A 13600-nucleotide genomic window follows, 5' to 3' on the forward strand; every position below is an offset into this window, starting at 1 on the left:
GTTGATGTATACATTTTATAAAAAGGAACACAAAATCATGATATCTGTGATTGTGATACTGGCTCAAGGAATGCGCATAGGGATAACTTTTTATTTGGCAATATTTTAACTTCTACATAAAGTGGGGGAAATTCAAAAGGTTGGAGAACGTTACAACACTCTCTTTTGATATTGCTTACCATAAATATCGCGCTTTATATCGCCGAAGAGCTTATACCTCGCACGAGTTCGCTTTAATGCACTTTTATAATGTAAATGTCGTTGCGCTAATCAAGTTCGTTGCTTAAGTCTTTGTTAAAAGCGCGCGTAATGATGATGTTGTGCATGCACAACTACATGTGCACATAGAAAGCAAATAAAGACACATTTTTCTAAAACAAGGTACATGCAGCTGTGATAATTACTTAACATACCGCCATGGCAAGAAAGTGTGTGCGTGTGTGTGAGTGTGTGTGTGTATAATCTCTTGTGGTTGACCATTTTTATTGCTTCCGTTTACTCTTCCTCTTCACAAAAAAATGCAGATATTGCAACAGGTTAAACTCCTATCTATCCAGAATTGGCCCCAACATACTCAACATATGAAAGTACCACGCACGACTCTAACCACCTATTCATATGCGCCCTTAGACCTACCAACCTAACACCCCTCTATCTTTTACCTCACCTCCTCGTAATATGCTTCTTGCGCCTACCGTTAGATAAAATAAACAAGAAAGACTCTCTGTAACTATATCATACCGCCAGAGCTTGATGAGCTGCTGCAACAAAAACAAGAGCAACATGTGGACCACAAGTACTACAGAAGGCGGAGAAGTTCGACCTTACAAAGCGTAACTCACCTTTATTGTTACTACTATTAACCTGGAGATCTGAATACATAAGACATATCTTTATTCCCTCCTTTCCACTGAAATAATTTAACAGTATTTTTGTATATGCTTTTATTAAAAGTAATGATACAATAATAAATAAGTTACATTAAATGTAGTTGTACATTTCCACACAACAATCTAGGTTGAAGCTTACACATATACATACATATTTTATTTCATAGCGTAGTAACAAAAGTAAAATTACAAATTAAACTAAGACGAAGACTTAAGTGCTAAGGTTGCGCAACCCCGATATTATTTTTTAAACTTGATAAAAAATGATAAATGCGCACAATGACTATTTAGGAAAGACAAATGTACTTACTTTCACACATACATACACACCAATATGTAATCGTATGTACGTGATATTAAGCCAAAAACATATGAGGAAGTTTGGTACAACACAACGGCACTCAACATTCGTATAAAAACTCGATGTCACCAAGAAATGTTGCGACCCTCCATGCCTCGTCTTCTTGTCTGTACATCCACCTACACGTATTTTAAAACACCACTTTCGAAAACTTAAATTAAATCCCTGCGTAGCGCTTCCCTTCGCTCTCCCCTCAAGCTTCGTTCGTTTGCTCTGTTGTTAACTGACTATGTGCCGCCTTAATACTGTCCAACTTGGCCTTCAACTCAGCCAGCCGATCGTATATAGGCTGTGCCGTAATAATATCCTCCGTAGTGATCTCCTCGACGTTGCTTGCTGTAGGTGTAACCTCCTTTATTAGTTGCATGCTCTCCGTCTCCAAACCGGCACTCGCACCACTGTTTGTCGCTAGCTCCGGTACAGCCGTTGTTTCGTCGGCACGTATAATAAAGCTACGCGCCTTCTCCGAAAAGCGATGCGCCTTGCCATTCTCCTCCTCTGCCATGGAGTCCTTGAGTGTTTGTATATCCAAACCACCATCACCACCATCATTATCGCTATTTTGGTTGTATTTGGAAAAGTAGGTGAGTGATTTCATTAGTTGATAGCTCTTCGAAATTGGTATATTAGAGTCGTAGACACTCTTGCTGGTACTACAATCCACATAGAACCACCAATTACATTTCAATATTGTTTGGTCGAAGAGTGTGTTCTCCGGGCATAGGAAAGACTTGCGCACGAGGCCATCATCGGTTAGTGCGCACACATGGAAGACCTAAAAAAGTAACTGATTTGAGGTAACCGAACCAAAGGATTGGTTAAAAGGTGTCTTACCATGCAACCCAAATCTGTATCCGCATACAGTCCAGGGAAATGTTTCTGTTTGCCACATGAGAAACTTGTGGGTGGTAAATCGACTTTTGACTTGAAGTTGTCATCGAAATTCTTGTCATAACCAACGGGATAGTACTCACGAGGAGCGTTCATGACCTGTGGAGAAAGATATGTAATACAAGTTATTTTTTTTTTTCGAGTATTAAATTTTATAAATAGTAAGAAAATGCATAATCAAATGCAAACAGCCCGACGACATCCTAGCATTTACAAATTATGATGGTAAATATCAGCATCATCATCATCGTCATCATCATCAGACAGTATTATAGCTCGGGGTGAGCTTTAGCTTTATTCACAATTTTCTTCAAGGCATTACGATTTTTCATTGTTCTTGGGTCAATATGACCCAACCAACCAACATTTTCTTTGTGATTTAATGCATAAGGATAACAGTTTTCCATATAACGTATTCTATATGCGCCATCACTTTCACGAAGTGCTACAAAGATCTTTCGGAGAATTTTACGTTCGAAAATTTTTAGAAAGTTCTCATCTAAATAAATAAAATAAATAATTGGCGCATACACTTCTGTTAGGTGTTTGGCCGAGGTCCTCCTCCTATTTGTGGTGTGCGTCTTGATGTTGTTCCACAAATGGAGGGACCTACAGTTTCAAGCCGACTCCGAACGGCAGATATTTTTATGAGGAGCTTTTTCATGGCAGATATACACTCGGAGGCTTGCCGTTGCCTGCCGAGGGGCGACCGCTATTAGAAAAATGTTTTTATTAATTTTGCTTTCACCGAGATTCGAACCAACGACCTCTCTGTGAATTCCGAATGGTAATCACGCACCAACCCATTCGGCTACGGCGGCCGCACATTCATACGAAAATAAAAACGGGACGTATTAGCTTGCATTCACGCGTAAGAACTTTTGATTTTAGAAAGTAAGGCTTATTTGAAGCCACAATTCGGTGTTCTATTGTGTCGTGCATATTGTTGTTGTTTTTTAGTAAAACACCAAGGTATTTAAATTGCTGAACTCCTGCTGGTAAATATATACATTTTATAACGGGGCACTGTCTAATAGGCCGGCACTCACAGAGAATAGACGTGCAGACACGTGACTTCTGAAGAATCCGTCTAGATAAAGAAAAGTAAAAGACGATTTTGCACCTTTTGTGCAGCCGCAGCGTAGGTAGGCAATTCTTTAATGAGTTGGAAGATCTCAGGAAGATCTCCCCCAAAGCTTTTTTTCTTTATGCGGCATAACAATGACAACCGCTACAATCCTACCTAACCTAAGCTATATACATTTTGTTCTAGTATTGCGAAAGTAATTCGCAAATGATGCCAGATTATTTGCATTTAATTGTGAACCGCCCTATTGAGAAACTCATCAGCATGCATGGTACTGTTCCTGATTTCTGAACACAAGCTCACGTTTTACACAAAGTTACCTTCCCAAAATTACATTTTTAAAAAACAAAACGTATATGTTACCACTTCTCACTATTTTTCCCTCCTCTTTTGTGTTGTGAAGAGGCTAATTTTACTTTGGAACCTATATTTTAGAAAGAGGCTTTAACATACTGATGGGTAATGAGCATTTTTGTAAGCTGATGAAATTCTATTAAAAATTATTGTAATATCTGTAGCTTACTCTTGAATTCCACGTACACTTTGTACCGGGCGTTTTCTAGAATCAGGCTTAGGCTGTTAGCCTGCGATCTACTGAATATGGATAAAGTTCATACTCTTTCGGATCTCTTAGGATTCATCAATGAATCCAAAAGATTCGCGGAAGAGTGAGATCAAATAAAAATTTTCAGTCTTACCATCCCTACTGTGTCTATCCTGTCTCTCTATTCCTTCCACTATAATCTATTCGGGTGTAGTACAATGATCTTCCTGACTGATTGCTTGGAGTTTTCCAACCTCACACAAATCTAATCTAATCTAATCTACCCTTTGTACCATGCCAATCTACCACGAGGTAGAACCGTACTGAAACCAATAGTCATCATATCCCCAATAAGTTTGTGTTCTCAATGTATACCCGACAAGTCAAGAAAGACTTTATCACATTAACGAAAACTTCGCATAGTTGACAACATCCACTTATCTACCAACCTTCTCTCTTTCAACCGACCCATCAAAACCTCCCATTTCTCAAAAATTAGCCGACTGTGTGGAAAGCTAAGTAAAGGTATTCGGAACTCTCACATTCCCCACAACTAACTCATTTCCTCTCACCTTAGACATCTTACTCTCGAAGGCAACATTTTCTTTGACATTTTGGTTTTCGAATGCGTCCTGAGCTTGCGGCCAATTCATCATCACCGGAGCTCGGATGGCCGCCACTGGTACTGGCGTTGTCGTTGTTGTCGTTGTCGTAGTTCTTGCTGTGGTTGATGTACGCACAAATTCCTGACGCAACTTAGCCGCCAACATTGCGCGATGCTCAGCCTTCATCTGTTGTTCGCGCACATAAATTGCATGCTTGATCGTATCGACAGTGACATTAGCCGCCGATGCCAATTCCTCTACAGTCACATCCTTCAAATCGAATTTTGGTTCCTCGAACTGTAAATAATTCGGATGAGAATGCATAATGCGTTCTTCGGCGTTTGCTATAGATTTTGTAGCCGCAGCTAGTCGTGCAACAGAGCTGGGCATTGCCTGAAAAGCAGGCACGGCAATGGGTTGGGAGACAGTTGGATTGGCAACATGGAAGGTACGATTGGAATTCTGCGAAGACAAAGAAAAAATTATAAAAAATTATAAAAAAAAGAAACAACAACTTATACCATGCATATTTGAACACTCACCACTGGCCCTGAGTAACTTTCGACTAATTTATTGTTAAGGCGAACGCGTGGATTCGTTGTATCCACGGCAATATTTGTACGTCGCTGTGCTATTTGCGCGACTGGTACAGTTGCAGTTTTTGGAATGGGACGGAATGCAGGTACACCTAACGGTAATGGACGTGCCTCTGTCATGAGTTGCTTGGGCGCAGCCGACTGCTTTACATTTTCTCTATATGTGGCACTATAGGTAGGTGAGGCGCGTGCGCCAATGCGTTTATCGGGAATGGGGTGCTGTCCTGGCTGTAAGGGTGAACAAAAAATAAAAATTTTATACATAAGTACGTACTTAGATATCTGAACAATGTATTCTGCATTTAACAAGGTTTACAAAAAAACTCAAACAGTTCATTTCATTAATTTCAAAGTAATTCTCCATTTGAAAGATCGTACAGTGGGAAGGAAAGACTCTATTTAAGGATTCTCAAAGTTAACAGCGCATGTATTTCATAAGAAATAAAACGGCGTTAACAATTTACGGTCAAATTCCAAAATATTAAACTACAATTGAACTAAGCTCATATATTTGGATACCCGGGAGTTTTTAGGGCTGCTGATTACAAATTCAGTGTCAGTTTTTCAATACTCAAACTAGCGGGCGCAAAATCAATGCTATGTTTGATGATCTTAGCTCATCCTTTTGATTTTACGTCTGCGATGTTGGAATTATCATTTTGAATTTTTAAAAACTTACACGATTTTATGAGCTTTCAACCCTCATTTAAAACATCTGAACATTATAAGCACTTTTGGAGTTCAGAACCATGTTTGGCATGCAAAAATAAATCGGAAATAAGACTTATGTAGAAAACAATTCAATTTTGCAGGCTTGTGTTGTATTTAAGTCTGTAAATAGGAGTTTTTCATTTTGGTGCGCCCCAGCAAATATTTTCCTCTTGAATTTTCTGTAAAAAATTCAAACCCTCTAACATTCTAGCGCTTTAATAAGTTCCACGTAATTTCTTTAAGAAGAGAGTCAAAGTACCAACCAGGTGAGAGTTGAGGATTAAAATGTTCGATCAAAAAATTGCTCGCTAAATTTTATTACAGATATTTGAAGATAGTAATAGCCTTTGAGCTCGATTTATACAAAATGTTTCAAGTAAACTCTCTAATACTCTTTTAGCCAACAAATTGAAACTTTAACCAACTGTAAAAAAAAATTGTGATAAGGTGAAGCTAAATCCTCTTGGTAATCGACTATTTACTTGCATAGATACCATCGGTTGTAATCAGTTTTGAGCTACTAAAATGGATGTTCCACTACGACGACTGTTCTGATTATCCGGAATTTATGTAATTCTGGACCACGAGGACCTCGTATATGCAAACAACATTTCTTGGTGGAATTATACAAATGAAGCAATAGGAGCAGTACGAAAGATTTGACACGGCCTTATTGACAGTGAGTGCCTCTTGTGATTTTATAAAATGCATAAAGGGCTGAAATATGCAAAAATTGTACCCTTTTGTATTATTAAAAGAGCAATTACCTGAATTTTTTTGCTGTAATACATTTATGATCAAAACTTATTTTCGAGGATATACCCCACTATGAAAAATAATTAAGCCATATAAATTAATCAGTTTTAAGCATAATCAACTATATTTTTATTTAGGATTCAAATTACAACTAATTTTGGGGATTACGCTGATATTTGGTACTGAAAAACTAACGCTAACAATAACAAAAGGGCTTTAAAGATTTTGCAGCAAATGTTATAAAAAATACACTATTAACAGCTATAAGCTCAACCTCACTTATGGGCATTCAAGCATCCTTAGCAACTTCGAGTTCATCCCCCTGTCAACGGATCAGTGTATACCCTCGCTTAGTCCAACCGGAACCTTCTCCACTCATATTCCATCAAGGGAAGAGTGGACCGGGGGCTACACTTGGGGAAAGGGGCTGGTGAACTTGTTCACGGATGGATCGAAGTTGGAAGAATTCAGATTCAAATTCAGGTTACCGGACCACTGTAGTGTGTTCCAGGCAGAGGCATTCCAGGCATGCTCACATGCGTACTAAAATAAATAAAAAAATAAATAATTGGCGCGTACACTTCTGTTAGGTGTTTGGCCGAGCTCCTCCTCCTATTTATGGTGTGCGTCTTGATGTTGTTCCACAAATGGAGGGACCTACAGTTTCAAGCCGACTCCGAACGGCAGATATTTTTATGAGGAGCTTTTTCATGGCAGAAATACACTCGGAGGTTTGCCATTGCCTGCCGAGGGGCGACCGCTATTAGAAAAATGTTTTTATTAATTTTGCTTTCACCGAGATTCGAACCAACGACCTCTCTGTGAATTCCGAATGGTAATCACGCACCAACCCATTCGGCTACGGCGGCCGCGAGTACATGCGTACTAACAGTCAGAAAAGTAAATATTTACTCTGACAGCCAAGCGGCAATAAGGGCCCTCGGGTCAGTGACGGTGCATTCGAAACTGGTCAGGGAATGCCTGACCTCACTTTCGAATGCGTCCGAATTCTTTGACATTAGCCTCATCTGGTTTCCTCGCCACAGCGACATTGCAGGAAACTGCGAGGCGGATGAGCTGGCCAGACAAGGGACCTGTGAGGTGGTCCCCCCGCGAAAGGAGAGAATTGGGATCCCCCTGACTACCTGCGGTCTGCTCCTGGAAAGATGAGCATCGCGCCAACTCAGCGAACGTTAGGCAAGTACACAAACTTGTAAGGTCGCGAAATCCTTCTGGCCGGCCACGTGTGGACCAGGGGCGCTCGGGCGAGCTTCTGAGGTTGACAAAATATCAGCTCTCGCATCTAGTGGGTTTTCTTACAGGTCACTATGCGCGAGGAATGCATGCTGTGAGGCTTGCAATTACCTCAAGTCCCTTTTGCGATGGATGTATGGAGGATGAGGTCGAATCATCTCAGTACATACTCCTTAGCTGCACTGCTCTGGCGGGGCTAAGATCCAGGCATCTTGGCTCTTCTTTGGACTTCTTTGCTGCGCCTGCTGATATAGCAGGCGTTGACATTAAAAATCTGATGAATTTCATCAGTAGCACAGAGCGGTTGACGCAAACGCAGCACAGTCATCGTTCGTAATCCACACACTCTAACCCACCCACCCTCCTAACCATCCCAGCACCACCTCTCCCCGCCCTCTCCCCGCATCGGTCTTCCTCTCTCACCTCACCTCCTTCATAATGGTATCACAAAGGAAGAATCCGTTTTTCTCGTCCAAGTGTGTTCATTCCTTGAGCAACCATACCAACCTAACCTAACCTAACTATTTCCAGTTATGCAATATTCTAACTATGCCAACGAAGATGAAGAAAAAGAAGCAATTGCAAATACATATAACGAGAACTTTTCCGTGTGAAAACCGCATCCTAAATAAAAGTTCGCACTGCGGGTTTAAAACATTCTAGTGGGTTTAAAAAAATCATTTACCCAAATAGCAAAATTAGTAAAGAAAATTTTGCACATGTTCGCAAGACTTGAGTTGAGTGTCTAGAATTTTTAATTAAATAAATTTAAATTGGTCCATGAAACGTCTAGTTCACAAGTGTCAAATATAATTGACATAAGACGCCATTTGCAAAATTTATAAATCTTCTGATAGGATAATTAATTTTGTGCCACCTTGTATAATAATATATAAGTATATTAAATACGTATATTTAAGGAATCACTCACCAGTTTCCATAAAATTGTATACAATTTCAGACTTCGAACTTACCGCAAGTTGTGTGGCAGGCAAAACACCAGCAGCATTACTTGGTGGTGGCCCATTTTTATAGCTAATAGCGCGACGACGTTCCGGTTCACCTTCCACATTGCCCAACGATTCGGCAAAGCCCAGTTCATCGCCCAAACTGAAACCTTAATTGAAAGAAAACAATAAAATGTCATTCAGTTGCTAAGTATTACTTTTTTTTATGTTTAAATTTATAAAACTCGTAGCAAAGAGAAACTAAATAAAATAAAAAGTAACAAATTTTTTTCTTACAAAAAAACTCGAACACGCAATTGCACCGTAAATTTAAAACAATTATTAGAAATTTTTGATTATGAATATTTTTCAATAGTTTTTATTGTAGCCAATTGTGTTTGATGCAGCACACGGAACCATTTTTGCATATAATAACAGTATGTAAGGTGACCAGGCTGCCTGTGATTATTAGCAACAATCAATGCTCGCCGAACGCTGCTGCTGCTGTACCAATTATAAACACCAAAGCGCACCGCGCATGCGTGTAGTTATAATTGCCTCCTGAGCATATGATTTTTCACCTTTCGCTTGCCTTTGCGTATATTCGCGTATGTTTTATTATCGAGTTTTTTTTTTGTTTATTTCGAAACATTGAGTCATTGACATTGGCACAAATACATAATAAAGCAGCTTTTATGTATGAACTCTGCACATATTTTATTGCGATTTTTGTGGTTTGGATTTTTTTGGCATTGCCATTCAGTCTATTATAATTTTTATAAAAAATTTAAACGGTTAACATATCAAAAAAAAATTAAATTATAAATGTGTTTTAATCAACTGTGAAAATTGGTAATAGAAAAAACAATTAAACTAATTAAAAGTATTAGTAAACACAAAAAAATATATTAGAAAAATAAAAAGATTAAACTACTAATTAGTTTTCTTTAATTGATTAATAAAATTTCTTAAATATTAGAAACTTATTGTGACAAATTGTACATGAAAAATAGATACATATATGTACATATTTATGTGCGAATTTAAAGATATCCGTTTAAGTGAAATTATGTGAAATTTGTTAAAAGATTTCTAAGTATATTATTATATAATATAAGGGTATTCACAAGACGGTAATCGAAAGAAGAGTTATTTTATACTCGACAGAACCAACTTCTTTAAATTTCTCCCCAACCGCTGAATTGTCGACACATTCGGACGATTATTTCCATCAAAAAAATCAAAAATTCTGCATTGTTGTTTTTAAAAATTGAGCATTTTCATAATATGATAAGTGTGAATAATCTTAATTTCTCAAATTGTACATCTGTCAACTTGATAAATCCCAAAAAATGACATAAAAAAGATACCATCTTGAAATTACTCACTACTGACTGAGGCGTGACTTTAAAAAGCCTCTTTATACAGGGTGGGCCAAATAAGACCTACTAATGTTAAGCACAAATAACGTTTTTATTTTTTGACATATTTATTTTTTTCTTTTTGTAGGTTAAAATTGAATTGTTGGAAATTTATTATGGATCCCTACAGTACAACACAGCGCGTTAAAATTATCGAGTTTTTCTATTCTTCTCAACGATCAATTGTTTTAACGAGTATAAATATCGGCATATGTCGGATGAAGCGCATTTCCATTTAAATGGTTATGTGAACAAATAAAACTGTACATAGATTGTGGGGCTCTGAAAATCCAAGGGCAACACACCAACATCAGTTGCACCCATCTAAATGTACTGTTTGGTGCGGTGTTATGGCCACTAGACTTATCGGTCCATATTTCTTCGAAAATGAGGATGAAACGCCGGAATCGATTTCAGAAGCTTCTTACAGAACATTGATTGAAAACTTTTTGCGGTCAATGGGGGAGCAGTATCCTAATTTGTGGTTCCAACAAGATGGAGCAACTGCGCATACTGCTAGGCAAACTATAAAACTATAAACTCCTGCGTAGTAGTAGTAGTCTTATTGGGCCCACCCTGTATATATCTTTTTTAGAAGGGTTTACGATTTATAAACTTGTGATCTATAACCATTATGTACATACAACACTCGCCATAAAATAATTATTACATAGCATATATTTGGCCTTTCGAAGTATTGTCTATCCTTTGCCACTACTTTCTTTCATCTTTCGATAGCGCACAAACTGCGAGTCTTTTGTGAGCATCCACGAATCAATTAATTTCTTCACAAGAGTAAAAGTTCTTATCAACGAGAGTACGTCCCATCGATCGTTAGTCGGAACAACAACGTCTGACAGTCTAGCCGATGAAGTAAGGTGCCATATTTATATGCCTTAAAGTTCTTTTCTCACCAGACACCGATCGATATCCTGCTGGATAATAACTTTAAGGTGTATTCCTTGATATACACCTATATATATCAGGTACTTTTTTTGCTCCCTAAGAACTATCGATACCGATAACGATGGCTTGGCAGCTGGGAATAGCGAACTGTGTTCACCTTTCTGTTTAGTAAGGTTTGGCAAGTCATCGTGAATCGTTTAACGCCAGAATAACGCTTCCAAATTGTAGAAATTTGATTTGCAAAAAAAAAAACATATATAATACTAATAAATCTGTTCGCAAAGTTTATAGAGGAAATGAGGTCGAAATGAGGAAACAGCTATCGAACCATCCAGACTGAATTTTTGCTTCCAAAAATTAATGAGCTAAACATCGACGACAATTGGTTCCAACAAGACGGATGTTTATGTTTTGTATTATCATTTTAAGTTATCAAGAGCATTATCATTTTAAGTTAAAGAACACCCGCAACACCTAACAGTTAACTAACAAAACTGCCACATCTGGCGTTCAAAAACCTTGTAAAAAAAAGCCAGTGCATGACGTTGTTTTTGGCTACAAACCACTTACCAGGTAATGTGGAATGAACCGGCGCGTTGCCTTACTCTATTATTATAATACTTAACGTTTTTCCAGTTAAACTTGAAAGCAACTCTAATGCGAACGAATTCTAGGCCTGTTCTGACTTGCTTACAGAAGCGAGAGGTACTGCATTCATAGGAAAAGGTTTCAAGTAAACAGCAGGCATGAGACCCGCAATCTTGTTCTATGTGTGTCAAATATTATATGTTCAGTTCGAAGTGAGGTTTCCTTTTATTCTTTAGCAGTCTCAGTCTCATCCATCGCATCTCTTGGATGGCAGTGATGTCAGCAACCGCGCTGTTAGTTCTGCCTTCTCCAAACTGGATAAAGAGGCAAAGCGAATGGGTCTGGTGGTGAACGAGGACAAAACGAAGTACCTCCTGTCTTCAAACAAACAGTCGGCGCACTCGCGTATCGGCACCCACGTCACTGTAGACAGTTATAATTTCGAGGTTGTAAAAGACTTCGTCTATTTAGGAACCAGCATTAACACCGATAACAATGTCAGCCTTGAAATCCAACGTAGAATCTCTCTTGCCAACAAGTGCTACTTTGGACTAAGTAGGCAATTGAGTAGTAAAGTCCTCTCTCGACGAACAAAACTAACACTCTACAAGACTCTCATCATGCCCGTCCTAACGTATGGCGCAGAAGCTTGGACGATGACAACATCCGATGAAGCGACGCTTGGAGTGTTCGAGAGAAAGATTCTGCGTAAGATTTTTGGACCTTTGCACGTTGGCAACGGCAAATATCGCAGACGATGGAACGATGAGCTGTATGAGCTTTACGACGACATAGACATAGCGCAGCGAATAAAGATCCAGCGGCTACGTTGGCTGGGTCATGTCGTCCGAATGGATACAAATGCTCCGGCTTTGAAAGTATTCGATGCGGTACCAGCTGGTGGTAGCAGAGGAAGAGGGCGGCCTCCACTGCGTTGGAAAGATCAGGTGGAGAAGGACTTGGCTTCACTTGGTGTGTCCAACTGGCGCCGGTTAGCACGAGAAAGAAACGACTGGCGCGCTTTGTTAAACTCGGCCAAAATCGCGTAAGCGGTTATAGCGCCAATTAAGAAGAAGAAGTCTCAGTCTCATTATTTAATAGTCGCAACTCCTATCAACGTGGTACTGCATTTGAGTGGTTCTCATTCTTTCTAAAGCTTTGTTCAATTAGTTTTTAGATTTTTTTAATACGTATTACCAATAGACCAACATATATTTGCGTCTAAGATTACAATTTATGGAATTACTTTGATTATTATTTTTTGCTTGTTCACTATGTACATATTTCATTAGTAGACTCGTGAATACCATTTTTACATACATTTTATATGACTTAGCCAGTATTTTGAACATTGCAAATTTTTTGTGTTGTAGCATTTACCTAAACCAAAATGTGCTTTAAGGCCGCCCAAATTCCTTACACGAAATAGTCCAGATTTTTTGAAGTTACAATTGAGTATGAAACCGAATTCAGATTCAAAAACGCATGTCCCGCAAGCCAATCCTAAAAACAAACACAGAAAAAGGATATGTTTTTATACAGAAAGATTTTTTTTTGAAAAGAAGAAGGAGGTTGTGATTAGTTAAGCATTCTGTTTTAGTATATTAGTTGAGATGGTATGTTGGTATGATTGGTGACTGTTGGTGACTGTAGGTAGAAGTACCAGGATATGTGGGATCATGGATGAATGGATAAATGGATTGATGAAAATGATTCTTATGAAAGAAGTGAGGCTTTTAAATGGGATGCGATGCGGACTTATAGATTTTCTGTGTTGTTTTTGAGATGAATTATAGTACTAGTTTAACAAATACATATCTACAATATATATTTACAAGCATACAACTACTAAATATAAGCCACCCTTTAGCCCGAAAAAAAATTTCTAAAATAAAAATTTTAATTTCATTAGGAATTGAAAATAGTTTGGTATGTATTGTACATATTTTTATTCTAGGCTGCGTACGCAGGCCGCAAGAAACTCGAAAACTTCAAATAATAAATACTTAAGATATATTCAAGAACAATGTCTTATATCAAATT

General features: G+C 38.3%; 1 protein-coding gene across 2 annotated transcripts in view; it reads right to left on the reverse strand.

The window, feature by feature from the left end:
• Window positions 1-1009: 1009 nt before the first annotated feature.
• Window positions 1010-13600, reverse strand: part of LOC129235870 (uncharacterized) — a 99058-nt gene continuing 86467 nt past the window's right edge. Inside the window, exons 2-7 of one of the 2 annotated variants that reach the window (XM_054869927.1) lie at window positions 12938-13060; window positions 8670-8812; window positions 4921-5202; window positions 4346-4840; window positions 2086-2241; window positions 1010-2026 (exon numbers count right to left, since the gene is read on the reverse strand). In XM_054869927.1, coding sequence (XP_054725902.1) covers window positions 1445-2026; window positions 2086-2241; window positions 4346-4840; window positions 4921-5202; window positions 8670-8812; window positions 12938-13060 — 1781 coding nt within the window. In that variant the 3' untranslated portion in view covers window positions 1010-1444. The remainder of the gene's footprint in view (window positions 2027-2085; window positions 2242-4345; window positions 4841-4920; window positions 5203-8669; window positions 8813-12937; window positions 13061-13600) is intronic. The other variant, XM_054869928.1, reaches the window with a different exon arrangement.

This window comes from Anastrepha obliqua, chromosome 1, assembly GCF_027943255.1.
Source record: "Anastrepha obliqua isolate idAnaObli1 chromosome 1, idAnaObli1_1.0, whole genome shotgun sequence".
In the NCBI taxonomy this organism is placed as follows: domain Eukaryota; kingdom Metazoa; phylum Arthropoda; class Insecta; order Diptera; family Tephritidae; genus Anastrepha; species Anastrepha obliqua.